At 40.6% G+C, this 15,574-nt stretch overlaps 1 protein-coding gene across 2 annotated transcripts in view; it reads left to right on the plus strand.

The window, feature by feature from the left end:
• Positions 1-15,574, plus strand: part of SPIDR (scaffold protein involved in DNA repair) — a 172,606-nt gene that overhangs the window by 13,283 nt on the left and 143,749 nt on the right. For both annotated transcript variants that reach the window (XM_035894945.1, XM_035894946.1), the window contains exon 2: positions 8,230-8,486. In XM_035894945.1, the coding sequence (XP_035750838.1) occupies positions 8,230-8,486 (257 nt within the window). The remainder of the gene's footprint in view (positions 1-8,229; positions 8,487-15,574) is intronic.

Genomic DNA, 15,574 nt, shown 5'->3' on the forward strand with positions numbered 1-15,574 from the left:
ACAATTTTCTCGTGTGCCCAAACTTCAGTGCATAATGTGGAGGCTTCTATGCGAAATGATGTAATTATCTGTGTGCCCTATCAGAGTCAGGTATTTATATTTGAAAACCTGGGTCTCTATCATCTGGAGGATCCTTATCAAGATGAGAGCTCAGCTGCGTGGGATAATACGCAGTTGCATGAGACCTGGTTCTGTCCCTGAATAGTTTGCAAGATGCAACACGTGAAGTGGCGTCTCCCCCCTTTTTTTAAGGAAGGAATGGAGAGCAAGGGTTACAGTAATTCACTTGAATGTAACGTTGGCTAACAGGATGCATAAATTGGTCCAAACTGTCTTTAACAGCCAGTTGTTTTCCCTGGGAGAAACTGAAGGTGTTCTTGTACAATGGAAAAAAAGATTAGACAAAGCAGAAAAAGCACTTGTAGCTTGTCTGTCTGTATTGACATTTTTCAGTACTGTTGGGTCTATTGACTATTACTCCAATCACAGACCGATGGGAGAGACCAGTGGTAATGCGGAAAATTAGGAAGTGAGTGATTGACTTCTTAGTGCTAAAGCTTCATTAAACTGCTGAAATGATGCTTTTAAGAGGTGCAGTTGCAGCACAAATGCTACAGGTGCCAAGACTGCAGCAGGGTTTTCCTTCCTTACACTCCATGCGGTACAAATCACTATCCCTTAACTCCTCTTGGGTAAACTTCTGCTTCATACCCGTTTTGTACCTTAACAGCTCACTGTTCGCTACTGTTCTTTCCTGCCCTTGTGCCCAGCAGGCAGTCGTTTTGTTCCGTCTTACCTTCAGAATCGCTATTCAACTCTACATTTAAAGAACATGCTTTTAGAAATAAACGCAGTGCTTCTTGCTTTACTGACTTACTTTGTATAAAAACGCGCTTGGGCTGAGAAGACAGCCTCACCTGTTTCGGTCGGCTGATCCATGCCTTAGAACAACCTGTTCTGGGAGAGGCAGGCTGGAACAGCTTGTGGATGTATCTCCAGAGGTATAGCCTGCTAAACCTGTTTGCCTTGTAAAAGCTGAGGTTTCTACTCGGGATTAGAAGTTAGGGCTTCAATTTCATCTTGCTTACCACTTGTGTGTTCTTTACCTGGCTTTAAAAAAAAAAAAAAAAAAAAGGTGGAAAAAAAAAAAAAGTTGGTAAAATACCATCTCTTCCTTAGGTGTGTAAAAAGTCCATTTTGTTGTGATTTAAATCACTCCTCTCCCAAAGTTCTTCTTTCAAATATCAGATGTTGATGTTCTTGTGTGCGTGCGCATGCAAAATCTTATTCTAATATTATTTTTTCCATTCTTGTTTTCTAAAATGATTAGTGCTGCTTGCAGTATACTGCCTGCCAATTGTGTATGTGTACAGGATTATGTGTGAGAGAGCTCAAACCAAACAAAACCATGCACCTCTCCCTTTACAAAGAAGAATGCACAGCCAAACATACTGCGTGTAATCCTAATCGTCGCCTCATTTTCCACTTCAAGGCAGTGCGATCTACACAAGATATGGAAGCTGATAAATGATGATACAAGTCATTTATTGTTATTTCATGTGTGATATAAAACAACATTTTGTGGGCTTGTATACTGTACTTCAACTTCCTCGCTCTTTGAAGCGTAAGAGGGAGTTTTCCTGTCTGTGTCGCCCTCCGTGCCTTTTCTTAGTTTCCGAAGTCTTGCAGGAAGCCTGGCATCAAAGGATAAAACCGGCAGTCGGACTTGACAGCAGCCTCATCGTTCTATTAATTTCTGCAGAGTTAGTCAACGCCCTTTCAGCGTCTTCAGTCCATGAAAGCATCTCTGAAGCTGTCCCACTTGCTTTTCTTTTGATAACAGGTATCGGTATTTTTGCTTTGAATTGAACAATACTTCGGGTAACCTTTTAAGACAGTAGCTCATGCAGCTGTAATTTTTGGAAGAGCTTGCAGAATAGATGGAGTCAAACATGGGTAAGACTTCCCCAGGAGCTCTCCAAAGGGAAGCCCAGCAGTGTTCGCAGTGGTGCTTAAGTTTTAGTAGCTGGCCTTCTTCCTTCAGAGGTAATCATGAATCAATTTCCTTTACGATAGGAAGCACTGGGCTGCTGGATGCAATGAATCCTTTTTAATTAGTCATAGAAGTCCTAACCACTTGTTTAAAGGTCTCAAAACACCATTAAGAGGAGATGAGGGTGCAGTATGTGACCAAATTCTGCTTTGAATAATTACAGTGTTGCTGCCCACACTTCTCTTCCATATTCAAGTAGATACAGCATTCTTCTTTGCTACTTGGCATAAATGATTTTGCGTGCTAATAATGACTACATTCCAGCCTAGGGGTGGTGGCATCTAGGAGACAGCAAAAATTCATTCCCATGTCCGTGTGAAGGGAGATGTTGCTGAAGTTTAGCGGTGGCCGGGCAGGGAGAGAGGAGCAAACCCTTTGTCAGCTCAGTGGCAGCTGCTCTTGGAGACTCCCAGAGGGACGCTCGAGGTGGCCGTTCGTGTGCCCTCGAAGAGTGTACGGCTGTGTCTGCTGCAATGGCAGCCACAAAATGCTAATGTGTGTGGAGCAGGACATGCCGTTTCCTAGTGCGCTGAACCAACAGCACTGATAAATAGTTAGGAGAGATCAGATGGCCTGAGCGCATGTGCTGAGGAGGAATGCTGTACTTAGCTAAACAACTAGGCATTATCTGAGATCCACTTTAAATATATGCTCTGTAATATATGTCTCTGTAATAACACTGGGTGGTTGTTCCAGATACAAAATTTCAGTTAATCTGCTGTGTCAGTTTGGGCTTGCAAGTCCAAAAATATCTTGTTAGTGATTTATGTCTTTCATTGTTGTTCTTTTTTGTCATACGGTTTTATCTCTGCCCACGCACTGCTACCTGATCTTGTACGTTTTGCGTGCTGTTCCTGTGGTTATTCCGTGAGAAGAAAGCTTGGTGTCACCCACAGAGCAGCACACGCCTAGCTCTGCACTTGAACATTACGTTTCTTGTGTGAAGATATATCTGAATTTTATCTCTTTAGAGTGAAAATAGCTAGCTTACCGAGAACCAAATTATTTCTCAAGATAGGAAAATATTTGGCATAGACTTCAGTGCTCCAGTTAAAGCTTCAGAAAACAAAGCTTTGAAGAAAACTGCAATGTTTAAATCCTTTATATCTTTCATTATCTTTATAGAGCTGAATAATATCCCGTATTATCTGTGTGCACAATGCTTGAATTAATTTTGGGTTGATTAATTAAGGGGAAACTTCTTTTAACCTGTACCCTACTCCCTATAATCCTGCAAGCCAGCTTCTGGTGGAGTTAGCTTCAAGCATTCATTAGCATAGCCTGGGCCTTTGACACACTGCGCTGGTGATTTATGCCTGTGAATATTCATTGCAGCAAATCCAGTGGCTTTTCTGCTTGCTCTGGTTTTTTTGAGAGTACCATGCAAGATATAAAATCTCCTTGCACCCTGTAACTAACTCCCTGGGGTAGAAGTTTGCTGCATTTGAATCCCTTTGCATGCATGACAGCAAAGAGTACCAGTAGTGCAAAGGCAGCATTGCTTACCAGAAAGGAAGACTGTATGAAAGGAGAGGTGGCAGGATAGTCCCCCAGGTTCACTCTGTGTGTTTGTTAATACCAGCCAGCTTCCACCCATCTTAAGAGCTGTCGTAAGAGGGCAGTTAGGAGAAATGCAAATTAATTCTGAAAAGAGTAAGGGAATCGGAAAAGAAAAAAAGATAGTCTATGAGAGAATGGGCAGGGGATAATAGAAAATGCTTCCAGAGTTAGAGGCAAAGATACGTGAAAGAACAAGTAGGAAAGGAAATGCCACAAGATTAATTTTCTTCTGTATGTACAGTGATCAAAGTCTGAAACTCAAATGCTGTTTCCATTTCTGACATAACTTGGCTCTGGGACCTTGAGAAAGCCTGGTTTCCTAAGGGTGCCATCTGAGAAACCCTTATTAGTTCTTCTGCCATTTGAGCTAAGCTGTAGTAAGATAATAGGAGGGAAGAAATTTATTATTTTCAGGGAGGGAAATGACAGACTAAGTGACTTCCATGTGCAAAAAGTTATTTCAGTGTCTATATAGAACTTTATAGCCTTTTTTTGTCGGTAAGAGGAGACTCAGACATACTGCAGCATGCTGAAGCATCTTAGTTTCACCTGATGAAGTTGTTCAGAATGTCTGAGCTTTTATTGAGCATCATATCTGCAAAGCGTCTTCCTCCCAACTGGAAAAGATGTGCAACGTTTTCTGATTGTGCGATGACTGAACAAGTGAAAGTGTTTAACCAATATAAAAGTAGGGTGTATATACTGACTTTTTTCCACAGAAAAGTTTCACTGAGTGATGTGTCTTGGGAGGAGAGCCAAGGAGGATGAGAAACTCTCCCAACTGCTCATCTCCTTGCCCCTAATGAGCAATCCCTGTATGAGAGCCTTTTTTTAAAAACACTTTTTCTTTATTAAAAGAATTAATATGTTAGCTTTCTTTTTGTACAGTTTTGTACAGTTCTGCTTTCTGTGCTGAAGCTGGAAACTTCAAATGGAAATTTAACATTTTGCATATTAACTTACTTTATTGATAAGAACTATTGAGTGCTTATTAAAGTGATCAAATACCGCTATTTCTTGCTTCCATCATGACTGAAATGAAAAGGTAATTTTTTCAGACCTTTTAGAGGCAAATGCTATGTTACTCCCAGAGAGCTCACAAACTGTTCCAGAGAACCAACAGGCAGCTGAAGCAAATATCCTGAGGGTGAGGGAGTGAGTACTTGGTCTCACAAGTAACAGCATGGTATCTTCTGTGTTGCCTGCGTGCAAAAGCTACGTGCTTATGGAATGCTCTCTTCATTTCACTGAAGTCAAGAGTTTTGTCTTTGAACAATTTGGGCCAAGATTTTACCTCTAGAGTGGTTTTTTGGTGTGTTTTTTGTTTTGTTTTGGTTTTTTTTTTTTTTTAAATGAATTTAAATTGACACAGGTAATCATACATTCTGTAGCAATCTTAACTGTTTAGCCAGGGGGGAATATTTGCTGTTTCTCATTGTGGTTTCTATTTTTACATTTGTACCATCCGCTATGTTAACCAGTACTGGTGAGTGCTGTCAAAAATACATCATAAATTAATTCATCTTGAGAGCTCTCATTTAATGCATTTTGATTTAAATATGCTTATCTTTAAAATACAGGATCCTGAATTCTCAGCTACAGTACACACTGACTTCTTTGTTTTCCTGTAGCCAAATCTTATCAGAAAAAAAAAGTCAGTATTCTGTGCGTTTATACTAAAGTAATTTTTCCTCAAATGAAGGAGACATAAAAGTGGAGCATTTAGAACCTTTCAAATGAAACAAGTCACAGAGCAAATCACTTTATTCTAAAAGTGAACAAGATGAGCCATGTTTGTCATTTTAGCGAGAGAGAGATTGAGGTCAGCCCCTGCATCCTTTTTCCACTCAGCCCTTGGATGTGGAGAAGTGGTTAGCATGATATAAAAAGAGGGTGTTGTGGCAAGGCCATCATTGGAAATGATAAGTAAATCTTAGTGAACAGTCTACTGCCAAGTATCTGGAGTGGTTGGGATCTATGGGAGACACCCATGGAAAACCCCAGGATGGGGATGATTAGATTGGACTCAGGGGTTGGAGGAAGGGATTAGGTGGGGAAACTGACCCTGTGTGTAGTGGGGAGCATTGCACCTTCAGCCATCGTAACCAAAACTGACTGTCTTTCAAAATAATAAGTGATGTAGAAAAGTCAACTGCTTTTAATTTGGCACTTCTCTGTGCTTAGCGTGATATCACTGGGGAGATTATTTTAAAAAAAAAAAAAAAAAGTAAACTCTTGAAAATTCAGCTTCATGATGTTTAGGATATTGATAATCAGTAAACAATTTCTTCACTATTTATCAATGATTGTTTTAAAGTGAACACAAGAAACTAAATGGATTTTTTTGCCAGCTGCCACCACCATAATGTTGGTAGACTTGTTTACTGGATACTTGAAAAATCATATTTGTATGTTTTGAAAATACTTTTCTTTTCAGACTGTATGTCTGATGGTGGCTACAGTTAAACACTGTATGGAATTGGAAGGTTGCGTTTTTGTTCTTTGTTTTTCTTCCCCATTTTTGTAGCGTCCTCTTTTAAGAAAAATTTCCAACTGACCAATTAAAAAAAACCCAAACAAACTCTAACAAGCAAACAAACAAAAAACAAAAACCCCCAAGTATGGTTTCCTTGGGGAAGTTAAGTCTAAACAAGTATACAATAATAAATATTAGCAGAAGAATTAAATGATTTATTAGACAATCTTTACTTAGGAAAGCTTCTTAACTCTTACAACAGTTAGTGGGATTAAAGCATGTGCTTAATTTGCAGCGCATCCCAAGGGCTTTCCTCATTTGCATTTCACTTGCTCAGAGAACTTCAGGTTTGCATCCTTTTTTAGGTGCAGTGGATATCATAGCAATTCCAGCAAAACTAAAGCATTCCTAAAGCAAAAGAGTGCATTGGAATGTTGTTTTAAGAATGAAGTGCTTGCTTACTGCTTTCATACTGTTTGAAACCTTTTATTTCTGGCTCTTTTCCAATGTGGAAGGAGTTTGTTTTCAGAGAAATATTGTTGCCAAGGGACGAATGTTGACTGTGTTGTGTTTAAGACAGGCTGATATTAATTACATTCTTTTAGCTATTCTACTTCTCTGGATAACTTTAAAAGGTCCTTCCAGTTTCCAGAATACTTAGGTAAGCTCTCAGAACATGCATGCAGTGTCTCGTCATGGAGAATGTATTAAAGAACTGGCAAGAGCTGAACTCATTTTTGTGCACAGTCGAGAAATGTTGGTTTCAGATGATTACGCTAATTAATAACATACAACAGCATTAGTGAATGCAGTAATTTCCCTCCTCTTCTTCTTTTATCTTTAAAGTCTTTGTCTGAGCCAGTTGACAGACAACCTGTGTGGAGAGCTGCATGCTGCATTAGCGCAGAAGAACAGGCCAATTTTTTTCGGAACCTATTCTGTGATCAGGGCAGCATGATCTGGAGCAAAGTCAGTCTTTGGGGTTTCACAGTTCCCTGTTGATAATGTAAACCTAATGTTTTGCATTGGGTTTTGGTCCTTTCAGGCATCAGGATGAGTTACTTAACTTGCGTCTTCTATGGAACAGTTTTGTGCAAGCCTCCTTGAGCTGGGCTAGTGCTGGTGGTCCCAGTGATGGGACTGTTACTGTGCTCGCCCCACCAGAACTTGCACAGACTGTTTGTTTTTCCTCAACTAGCTCCTAAAGACTGAGCCTAGCTCATGTTTCTTAGTCTTCTGCCTATTTCAGAGTTTTAGATAATTTTGTTCTGTACTAGGTAAAATGCCACTTTCCAAGTATTTTTGCTTAATACTTAGTAGTTTAAGAAATACTGGGTCAAGAGAGCACAATGTACACAACAATTGTGCAGAGCTCACCTTACGGTGCCAACCCAGCTGCCTTGCCCTGCTTGTGTGGGAATCCTGGAGAAGAGTAAAACAAGCTGAGTCAAAGCAGGTGAATTTTCCTTCCACATCTCTTTTTAGGCTTGTTTTTGGGCCTTCTCATCCTCTCCTCTCATCCCTCCTTCAGCGGGATGAGTTTAGAGTGTCCTGTTTGTTTCTGGGACAAGAGCTCCAGAGAGGTTTTTTTGAGTCTGAGCTCCAGCCCTGCTTGCTCTTGGCCCTGGCTGCTGACCAGTGATTGATCGATCCTCCCTGGAGCTACCTGAGCGCAGCCTGATAGCTTATGCTCAACTTCTGAAGCCTTCCTGAAAAGCTATAGGCCTGTTGGACATGGGCTCCCTTTCTCTCAGCTTTCCTGCCAGGCATGATCCCTGTCACTCATTAGCCTCTTTCTGCTTTCCTGAACACTTGCTTTAATCCTGACACCTGTGTGGACACTTCTCCTGGTAGAGATAAACATTGGGTTACTCTTTTGATAAATTCTCTAGACCTAGTTGTTTGAAAAAATAAATGTTACTCATCCCCGTTGTCCCTCAAGAGATGGTCTTTATATTCAGGAGTTCACGTTGACTTACAGAAGATGAATGTGCATTTACAGTGAAGTTGTCCAAGTTATATTAATCAATAAACTGGCATTCAATTTATGGATTACTAGGGAGCACAAATAACTGCCTACGTAAACCTGTATCATCTCATTAACATTCTGTTTAAATAGCTTTTTTCTTTTTTTGTTTAGACAACTTCAACAGAAATTTCTGAGTATTCATCTGATAATGACAGCGTGAGAGAAGGAGAGATGGGCCTGGTGACCGCTACTCCAGGAGCCACTAAGAGATTACGGTCGAGGTCAGGAGTAGACATGGGGGATGTTACAGCACAACCGGCCAGCGAGTGGCTGAGGTCTGCGCAAGCCCTTCTCTGTCCGCCGGGGAAGCAGCCGGGCAAGCCTCCCCGAGCCCCCACTGAGTCTGCAAAGAAGCGGAAGCTACTGAGGTAAATGTGCTGTCCACCTTAAGGAAAAATTTTTTTTTTTTTTGATTGCATGTAAAAGAATACTTACAGAATAGTAGGAATGCATTTCAAGGATAAACACTTTAGAGATGCAAATTCCAAAAACTTAAAGAATGTCATTTATCTGTAAACAAGTAAACAAGGCGAGAACGAACTCAGTTCAGTTTTTAAATCTGTGGTGAAAGCTCTCGATCTTGAACTCCTGTGTACAAGTCGATATGGTTTTTCACTTTACAGTCTCTTACAGATGTGTGAGTGGACATATTCCTGTTTTAGCTTGTAATCATTTCATTGCTTTGTGCCTCTCCAGATAGTCTGCAAAAATGCTGTATGCTTTGGTCCTCTCCAGATTTGTCAGGGTAAAATTATCCAAAATACTGTAGGAAAGGGTTGGATGAGCAATAGTGCTGAATAGCGCAGGACAGAGTGACTCTTCTCAGTGGTGCCCAGCGACAGGACAAGGGGCAATGGGCACAAACTGAAGCATAAGAGGTTTCAGTTGAATATGAGGAAGAACTTCTTTACTTTGAGGGTGACAGAGCACTGGAACAGGCTGCCCAGGGGGGGTTGTGGAGTCTCCTTCTCTGGAGATATTCAAAACCTGCCTGGACGATGTCCTGTGCAACCTGCTCTAGGTGAACCTGCTTTAGCAGGAGGGTTGGACTAGATGATCTCCTGAAGTCCCTTCCAACCCTTGCCATTCTGTGATTCTGTGATATTTAGGCAAAGGTAGGACATACCTGTTAGTCTGAAATTTAAGTCTCTGTGACTAAATTAAATACATTAAAAAGATACGTAACTGCTGAAAGAAAACAGCCTGAGCTGTGGAAGCCTGATGTTCACAATTCACTATTTCTCTAGCTAATTACAGCGCAGAAGTGGTCACTTCCTATACTGAATTAACAAAAGTTGCTTTAACTTAAATGGTATATGTGAAGGTATGCCTCAAGCTATGGAGACTACAATTACAAACAGTGCTGCTATAGATATCTATTGTATTTTTAACAATGTGGCTCTGGTTTTTTTAAAGCTGATTCTATGTACAGTAGTCAATCAATCAATTACTTAAAGTAAATATTCACTTTGGTTAAATAAATAAAATAAATACCTTATTTTTCTCTAAAAACATTTTTAGCTATTTCAAAATGCTGAGGGAACAGATTTGAAAGTCCTAATTACTGAGGATCTCTATACTTAAAAGTGCTTTTCTTGTGTAATCAAGCTTTATTTCTTGTTACTTTAAAAACATAAAGGCACAGCTGTACTAGGTCAGACCAAAGCTGTAACCTCCAAAAATGCCTGTTAGTGGCCAAAAGCAAGTATGCGTGAAGGTAATAAGAACAGGACAAGCATACAGTGGTATTTTGGCCAGATGCACTTCCAGCTTTTGGCATTTTACTGCTCAGGAGCTGTTTGTTACCCTCAGTGGGTTTCTCTTTACATGAGTTTGCCCAGTAGTTTTCTGAAGCCATAAAAACTTTTGGCTGCTGTAATAACATCCCAGGGTTAGGAATTCTGTAGCTTAAACATGATGTGAATCTGCACCTCCCAGCTTCATTTGATGAATTCTACTATCATTATTAACTCAGTGCAAAAATATATTTACAGCAAAGATACTCTGAAACAAATGTATAAGAGAATAAATAGCTTTAAAAACAAACAAGCGAACAAAACCAAACAAACCACAATGATATAGAATGCAATCTGTCCGGAGTGGCCAGAGGAGCAGAGCTTGTGGGGTTTTTCACTCTTCCATCCTGTGGTTCCACCTTGAGTTCCTTTGGGAACAGGGAAGCAGGCAGGAAATTCCTTAGTTATGAGTTTTCTTTGTCTAGTTATTTTGCTTGTCCAGGTAATTGCCATCTTTTCACTCGTCCTGTTCAGGGCATTAATTCCACGTGTCTGTCTCTTCCATCCTTCCTTTTACTCTTGATGGAGGACATTTTCATTGGTGTACTAACAGTGGATATAAGAGTCTCCATCCTCGATAGGAAAGCTCAGGTTTTCAGTGCGGTGGATTGAAAGCCAGTTCGGGGAAAGGTTTGCCAGCTTCTTGATTGATGAAGTGACAACCCCTTCTTTCTTGCTTATATAGCTAAAAGTTGCATAGCAATTGTTGGCTTGTCCTTTCTCCTTCCTTCCCACCTCTGCTGCAGATTGAGGCCACAGCAGAAAAAGCAGTGAGCAGGGGAAATTGTCCTCCAAGCAGGATCTGGCCCACAGGCTCCCACTTGGACCATTTGGAACTGCTCAGTAGGTGGAAGAGAGCTGAAAGCCTCTGCTTACCTGGGCGCTCTTTTTCCTGGCTGGTGGCTAGGGGAGCATGGGTTGAGCAGATATGGTGCAGGTGGTAGAGCTGCCATCTTCCTATGTGAATTCCTGTGCAAGAGCTTCTACTCCAAATCCAGATTGTATTAAGAATGCTTACTTCATGGATGATGTGGTAGAATAGGCCCCTTATTGTTTTGTTTCCACTTTTAAGAAAATAGAAGTAGAAATTATTTCTTTTTTCATCTCGCTTTGCCGTTTGACATGACTGAAGTACAGAGGACATTTTCAAAAATTTTTAGCTTATATTTTCTGAACAAATCTTATACCATGTGTAGCAGTCTCTTCCATATTCTTTAGGCATGCTGCAATCTGCATTTATATTTGCATTACCTGATTGCAGCTATGCTCCTATTACCTCAATGGCTACATTTTTCTATGCAACCTCAAAGAAACCCCCCTAACACTCCCCCTGCCCCCAACCCCAACCAAAACCAACCAAACAAAAAAAAAAAACCCCAAAGAAAAGAGCCATAACAGTCTGTGGAAAAATTCAAATAAGTTACTTTCTACTGTCCTCTCCTCCTGGAATCCTCCCAGTGCTAAAATGGAAATGGCTAATTGCCTGGATGGGAGGAAAGAGTATTGTTTGTTTGATCCTATTACAGATGCAGTTGTCATACACTAAAAAAAAAAAAATCAAGATGTAACCAAACTGACAGAAATCTTCAGAATTAAGCTGATTATGGATGATTAAAATAAATTCTGCCAGTCCTAGTGTTAGAAATGTGAGTGTAAATGAAACGCCTTTGAGGGGAAATAAAATGAGAAATCGATTTATGTCCTAGAAGAACACGCACAATATACAATGTGCTTATGATGAGCGAAATTTGAAGGTGCATGTTGCAGTCATCCTCTATTAGGAGTCAAGTGGGGTTTTGGAAAGTGATTAGCATCTTGTCCTGGTTTCAGCTGGGACAGAGTTAATTTTCTTCCTAGTAGCTGGCATAGTGCTGTATTTTGGATTTAGTACAGAAGAATGTTGGTAACACAGTGATGGTATAGTTGGTGCTAAGCAGTGCTTACACCAGTCAAGGACTTTTCAGCTTCCCCTGCTCTGCTGGGTGCACAAGAAGCTGGGAGGGGGCACAGCCAGGACAGCTGACCCCAACTGGCCAAAGGGCTAGTCCATGCCATATGATGGCATGCTCAGTATATAAGCTGGGGGTAGTTGGTCGGGGGGCAGCCATCGCTGCTCAGGACAGGCTGGGCATCAATCTGCGGGTGATGAGCAATTGCATTGGCCATCACTTGTTTTGTGTAGTCCGTATGTTCTCTTACCATTCCTATTATTATTAATAATGTTCTTCTTTTCCTCTGCTGTTTTATTAAGCTGTCTTTATCTCAACCCACGGGTTTTACTTTTTTCTCTGTTCTCTCCCTCATCGCACTGGGAGAGGTGGGGAGTGAGCGAGCAGCTGCGTGGTGCTCAGCTGCCTGCCGGGTTAAACCACAACTCAGCTGCAGACAAGAAAGGTGTGACAGAAGCAGTTCCTCCCCCTCCATGCCTGGTGACTGGTCTATTCTGTGTCCTTTTGCCAAATTCTTCTATGTCTTCAGGTATCCCCTTTAATGTTAGGTTTTGTTTTCAAGATTGTTCTAAGTAAAGATTGTTCTTTCTGCCAGGGTCCACAGGGGGAGAACAGGTGGTCTGTATGGTGGTGTTTGTCTTTTAGGGGTGTTGGTGGTCCCAGGCAGGTTCTGAAGCAACCTGAAGGGCAGTGCTGTAGGAGGTGCCAGTCTGTCATGCTCGTAGCAAAGTATCATCTCTTTCATTCACAGCCATCAATACCGCTGCTCCTGGACATCCTCACCTTAAACACTGGGTTTAAATGTGCCATCTTGTGTAGCCACCTTCCTTTATTTAAAGAAAATCGGTGATGGCTGGGGTAGGAGTAGTACAATTTTCCCAGGTACGTTGAGACATAAATGTCATTGTACTGCACCCAAGGGCTACTAAGAGAGTTGGTAAAGTGCTCCTAGTGGTACTTCATACTGAGGTGAATTGCCTTGGTGATCAGGTCAAGAGGCGTTGGGTTTAGATGTTCCTGCGCTTTTATTCCACCGCAAAGTTTCAGTTTCTCAGCTTGAGTCAACACCGCACAGGAAAATAATGCAAGTGATTTGCAAACCTGAGAGGAGAGAGTATATACTGCAAATAACCGTTTTGAGGAAGCTCTTCTTTTTAGATTTTGAATTCTTGTTAATGCTACAGGGTGAAATGTCTAAACTTCACTAGTTCCAAGTCTCTCAAAGGTCCCTTGTGAAAGAAGGGAGAAATTAAGAGTATTGAAAGTCTCAAAGTTTGTTACATAGGTTAAACCAATAACTGGGTCCGTTCAGTATTTATAAAGAAGAAAACTCAAAATGCACGCACTCAGCTCTTCTTCTCTATGAGTAAACCTTCCTTAAAGGTTTTATGAATTGTTTGCTTTTTCTAGTAAGATTTTATTTCCATCAGGAAAAAAAAAAAAAAGTCTGTTTCAGTGCAGGAAGTAGTTACCTTAAGTTTTATAGTGTTAACCCTACTTCTAAATCTGTCACATTGCAAGAGCTTTTAGTTGTGAAGAATATCTGCTTTAGCTTTTTGTTTGGGTTTTTTTAATATTTGAGTGGATGGTTTTAGTTTAATACTAAAATCTTGGGAAATCCTGTTTATTTATCTTATACCTACTTGTATGCAGACCAATGGCAGATCTGATCTGCTAAAATTAACTTTTGTTATCAAAAGGAGAAAATTACAGAATGTCCTGGTACTACGTGCAGTAAAATGAAACCTGATTGTCACATGAGGCCAACTGAGGTCCTGAAAATAAAGGAAATTGCCAAGGGAGGAAGGAGCTGGCACAAATGAAGCAGGCTTTTACTCTAAAATTGGGTCTGTTCTTTCTTATACGTCCACAAGTAGCATGAGGACGTAACAGCAACAGACCGGCCCTTTTGACCGTCATGTTCTTACGCTGATTTTAACTATTGGATTAAGTTTTCCTTGCTAGTGAATTTCTTGTTGGATTAGGAGAATTTAACTGATGAATATCATGGCTGCACTACAAATGTACTAGCAATCACTGGCAATATACACAGGCAAATTATTTATAACTGAAGAATATCATGGCTGCACTACAAATGTACTACTTGCAATCACTGGCAATATACACAGGCAAATTATTTTGCACTTACTGAAAGTTAAAATGACTTTTTTAGAAAACGTGCATGGTTTGACTGGGCCAGATGTTTGATGTTAACAGGAAAAAACCCCCACATTTAGTGGGGGGAAAAAAAACCAAAACCTACTTTCCTTAAAATGACAGATTTCTCCAGTTTCACACATAATGTATTTTACTGATGGGAATGGTTTAGCAGGGTACAGTTGTTCCTTATCAGAGAGAAGTCATTTTGGTGCCTTTGGTTTGTATAACCATGGAGCTTGCTTTTCTATGCAAGATCTCTGCTTAGGCAAGCCAAAACCTTCAGAACTGAAGGGAAGGCTCTTCCCTTATCTCGTGGGGCGTGGCTGTTCGCCCATCAAAACTGGTTCGTGTGGAGTCTTCCTCTTAACTTTGTTTCTCTCTTCCATGAGAAATTGTGCATGTGAGTCTGGCACTTGATTTTTTTTTTTTTTTTTTCCCCCCCTTTTAAATTCCTGCCAGAAAAGGGATGACTGATTTCTGGGAAGACTTTCCTTGTTAAATCATCTTACTTCTGCTGAGAACCTCTGCTGTAAGAGAGGACAGTAATTGTAGGACAATCTCAAATATTTTTTTCCTGTTGAGGAGTCTGAAGAGCTAGAGAGCTGTGGTAAACTTTTCAACTGAAGGGGAGGCAGGGGGCAGTTTCAGTGGCTGGTAAGAAGGGTTGATCAATGTTTTGAAAACTATGACAGGAGGAGGTCTCAAAAGCTTACCTGTTACTAAAGATGTTCCTAAATTATTTCAAATATTTTCTGTGAGATAACTTGGTTAAGTAGAGGCATGGGAAAATCTACCACCTATAAAGTTTTACTTAAAATCTTTTACTGGAGGCCTTGTGGAACATAGAAAGTGCTCACCCACCCTGTTATCAGCAGTTCCGACTGTAATCCCTCTTACATGTCTTCCTCTGTAGTGTCTGATGCAACTAGGACCTGGAAACCAAATCTCCCTACACAAGAATGATGAAGCTTTGATGTCTGTGGCAAAGCACTATTTTTGATTTCAGTGTCCAGACACTACTTGCAAAAGTTCAGTTGTTAATGGTGGTATTGAGGAGGTGTCTAGTATACGGTGGTTGGAAATTACAGCTGAAGACTGTATGTAAATTTACTGTATGTAAATTCTCTAGATGGTCACTTCTGTCTAATGCCGTTGCTGAAAAATATCTCTGGCTCCCACTGTGCTATGGGGACTCATGAAAACGGTATCTCTGTTCCACATATGTTTTATGGAGGTGACCTCCTTTGTGGAATGATTGAAAAAAGAGTGGTGAGAGTCTACACAGACTCAAAAAGGCTTTTGCCTTACTGAACTCTGAAAAGAGAGGCTCCAAATCCTTGAATCCTCAAGACTCTAGAAGAGGCTTTCAGTACACCTGCCTTGTTGATTTGGCTAGTGTAAAAAAAAAAAACCTCTCTGGATGGGTACAACAGATCAGAGCATTGAAATGTGAGCGACTGGTGTACAAGAAAATCCAGTATCCAGTGCAGTTTACTAAATCACTGCATTTCCTGTCTACTCAGTTTGTACTTTTTTCAAATAAATGTGGGA

This window comes from Egretta garzetta, unplaced genomic scaffold (assembly GCF_000687185.1).
Source record: "Egretta garzetta isolate BGI_Z169 unplaced genomic scaffold, ASM68718v1 scaffold35, whole genome shotgun sequence".
Classification (NCBI taxonomy): Eukaryota; Metazoa; Chordata; class Aves; order Pelecaniformes; family Ardeidae; genus Egretta; species Egretta garzetta.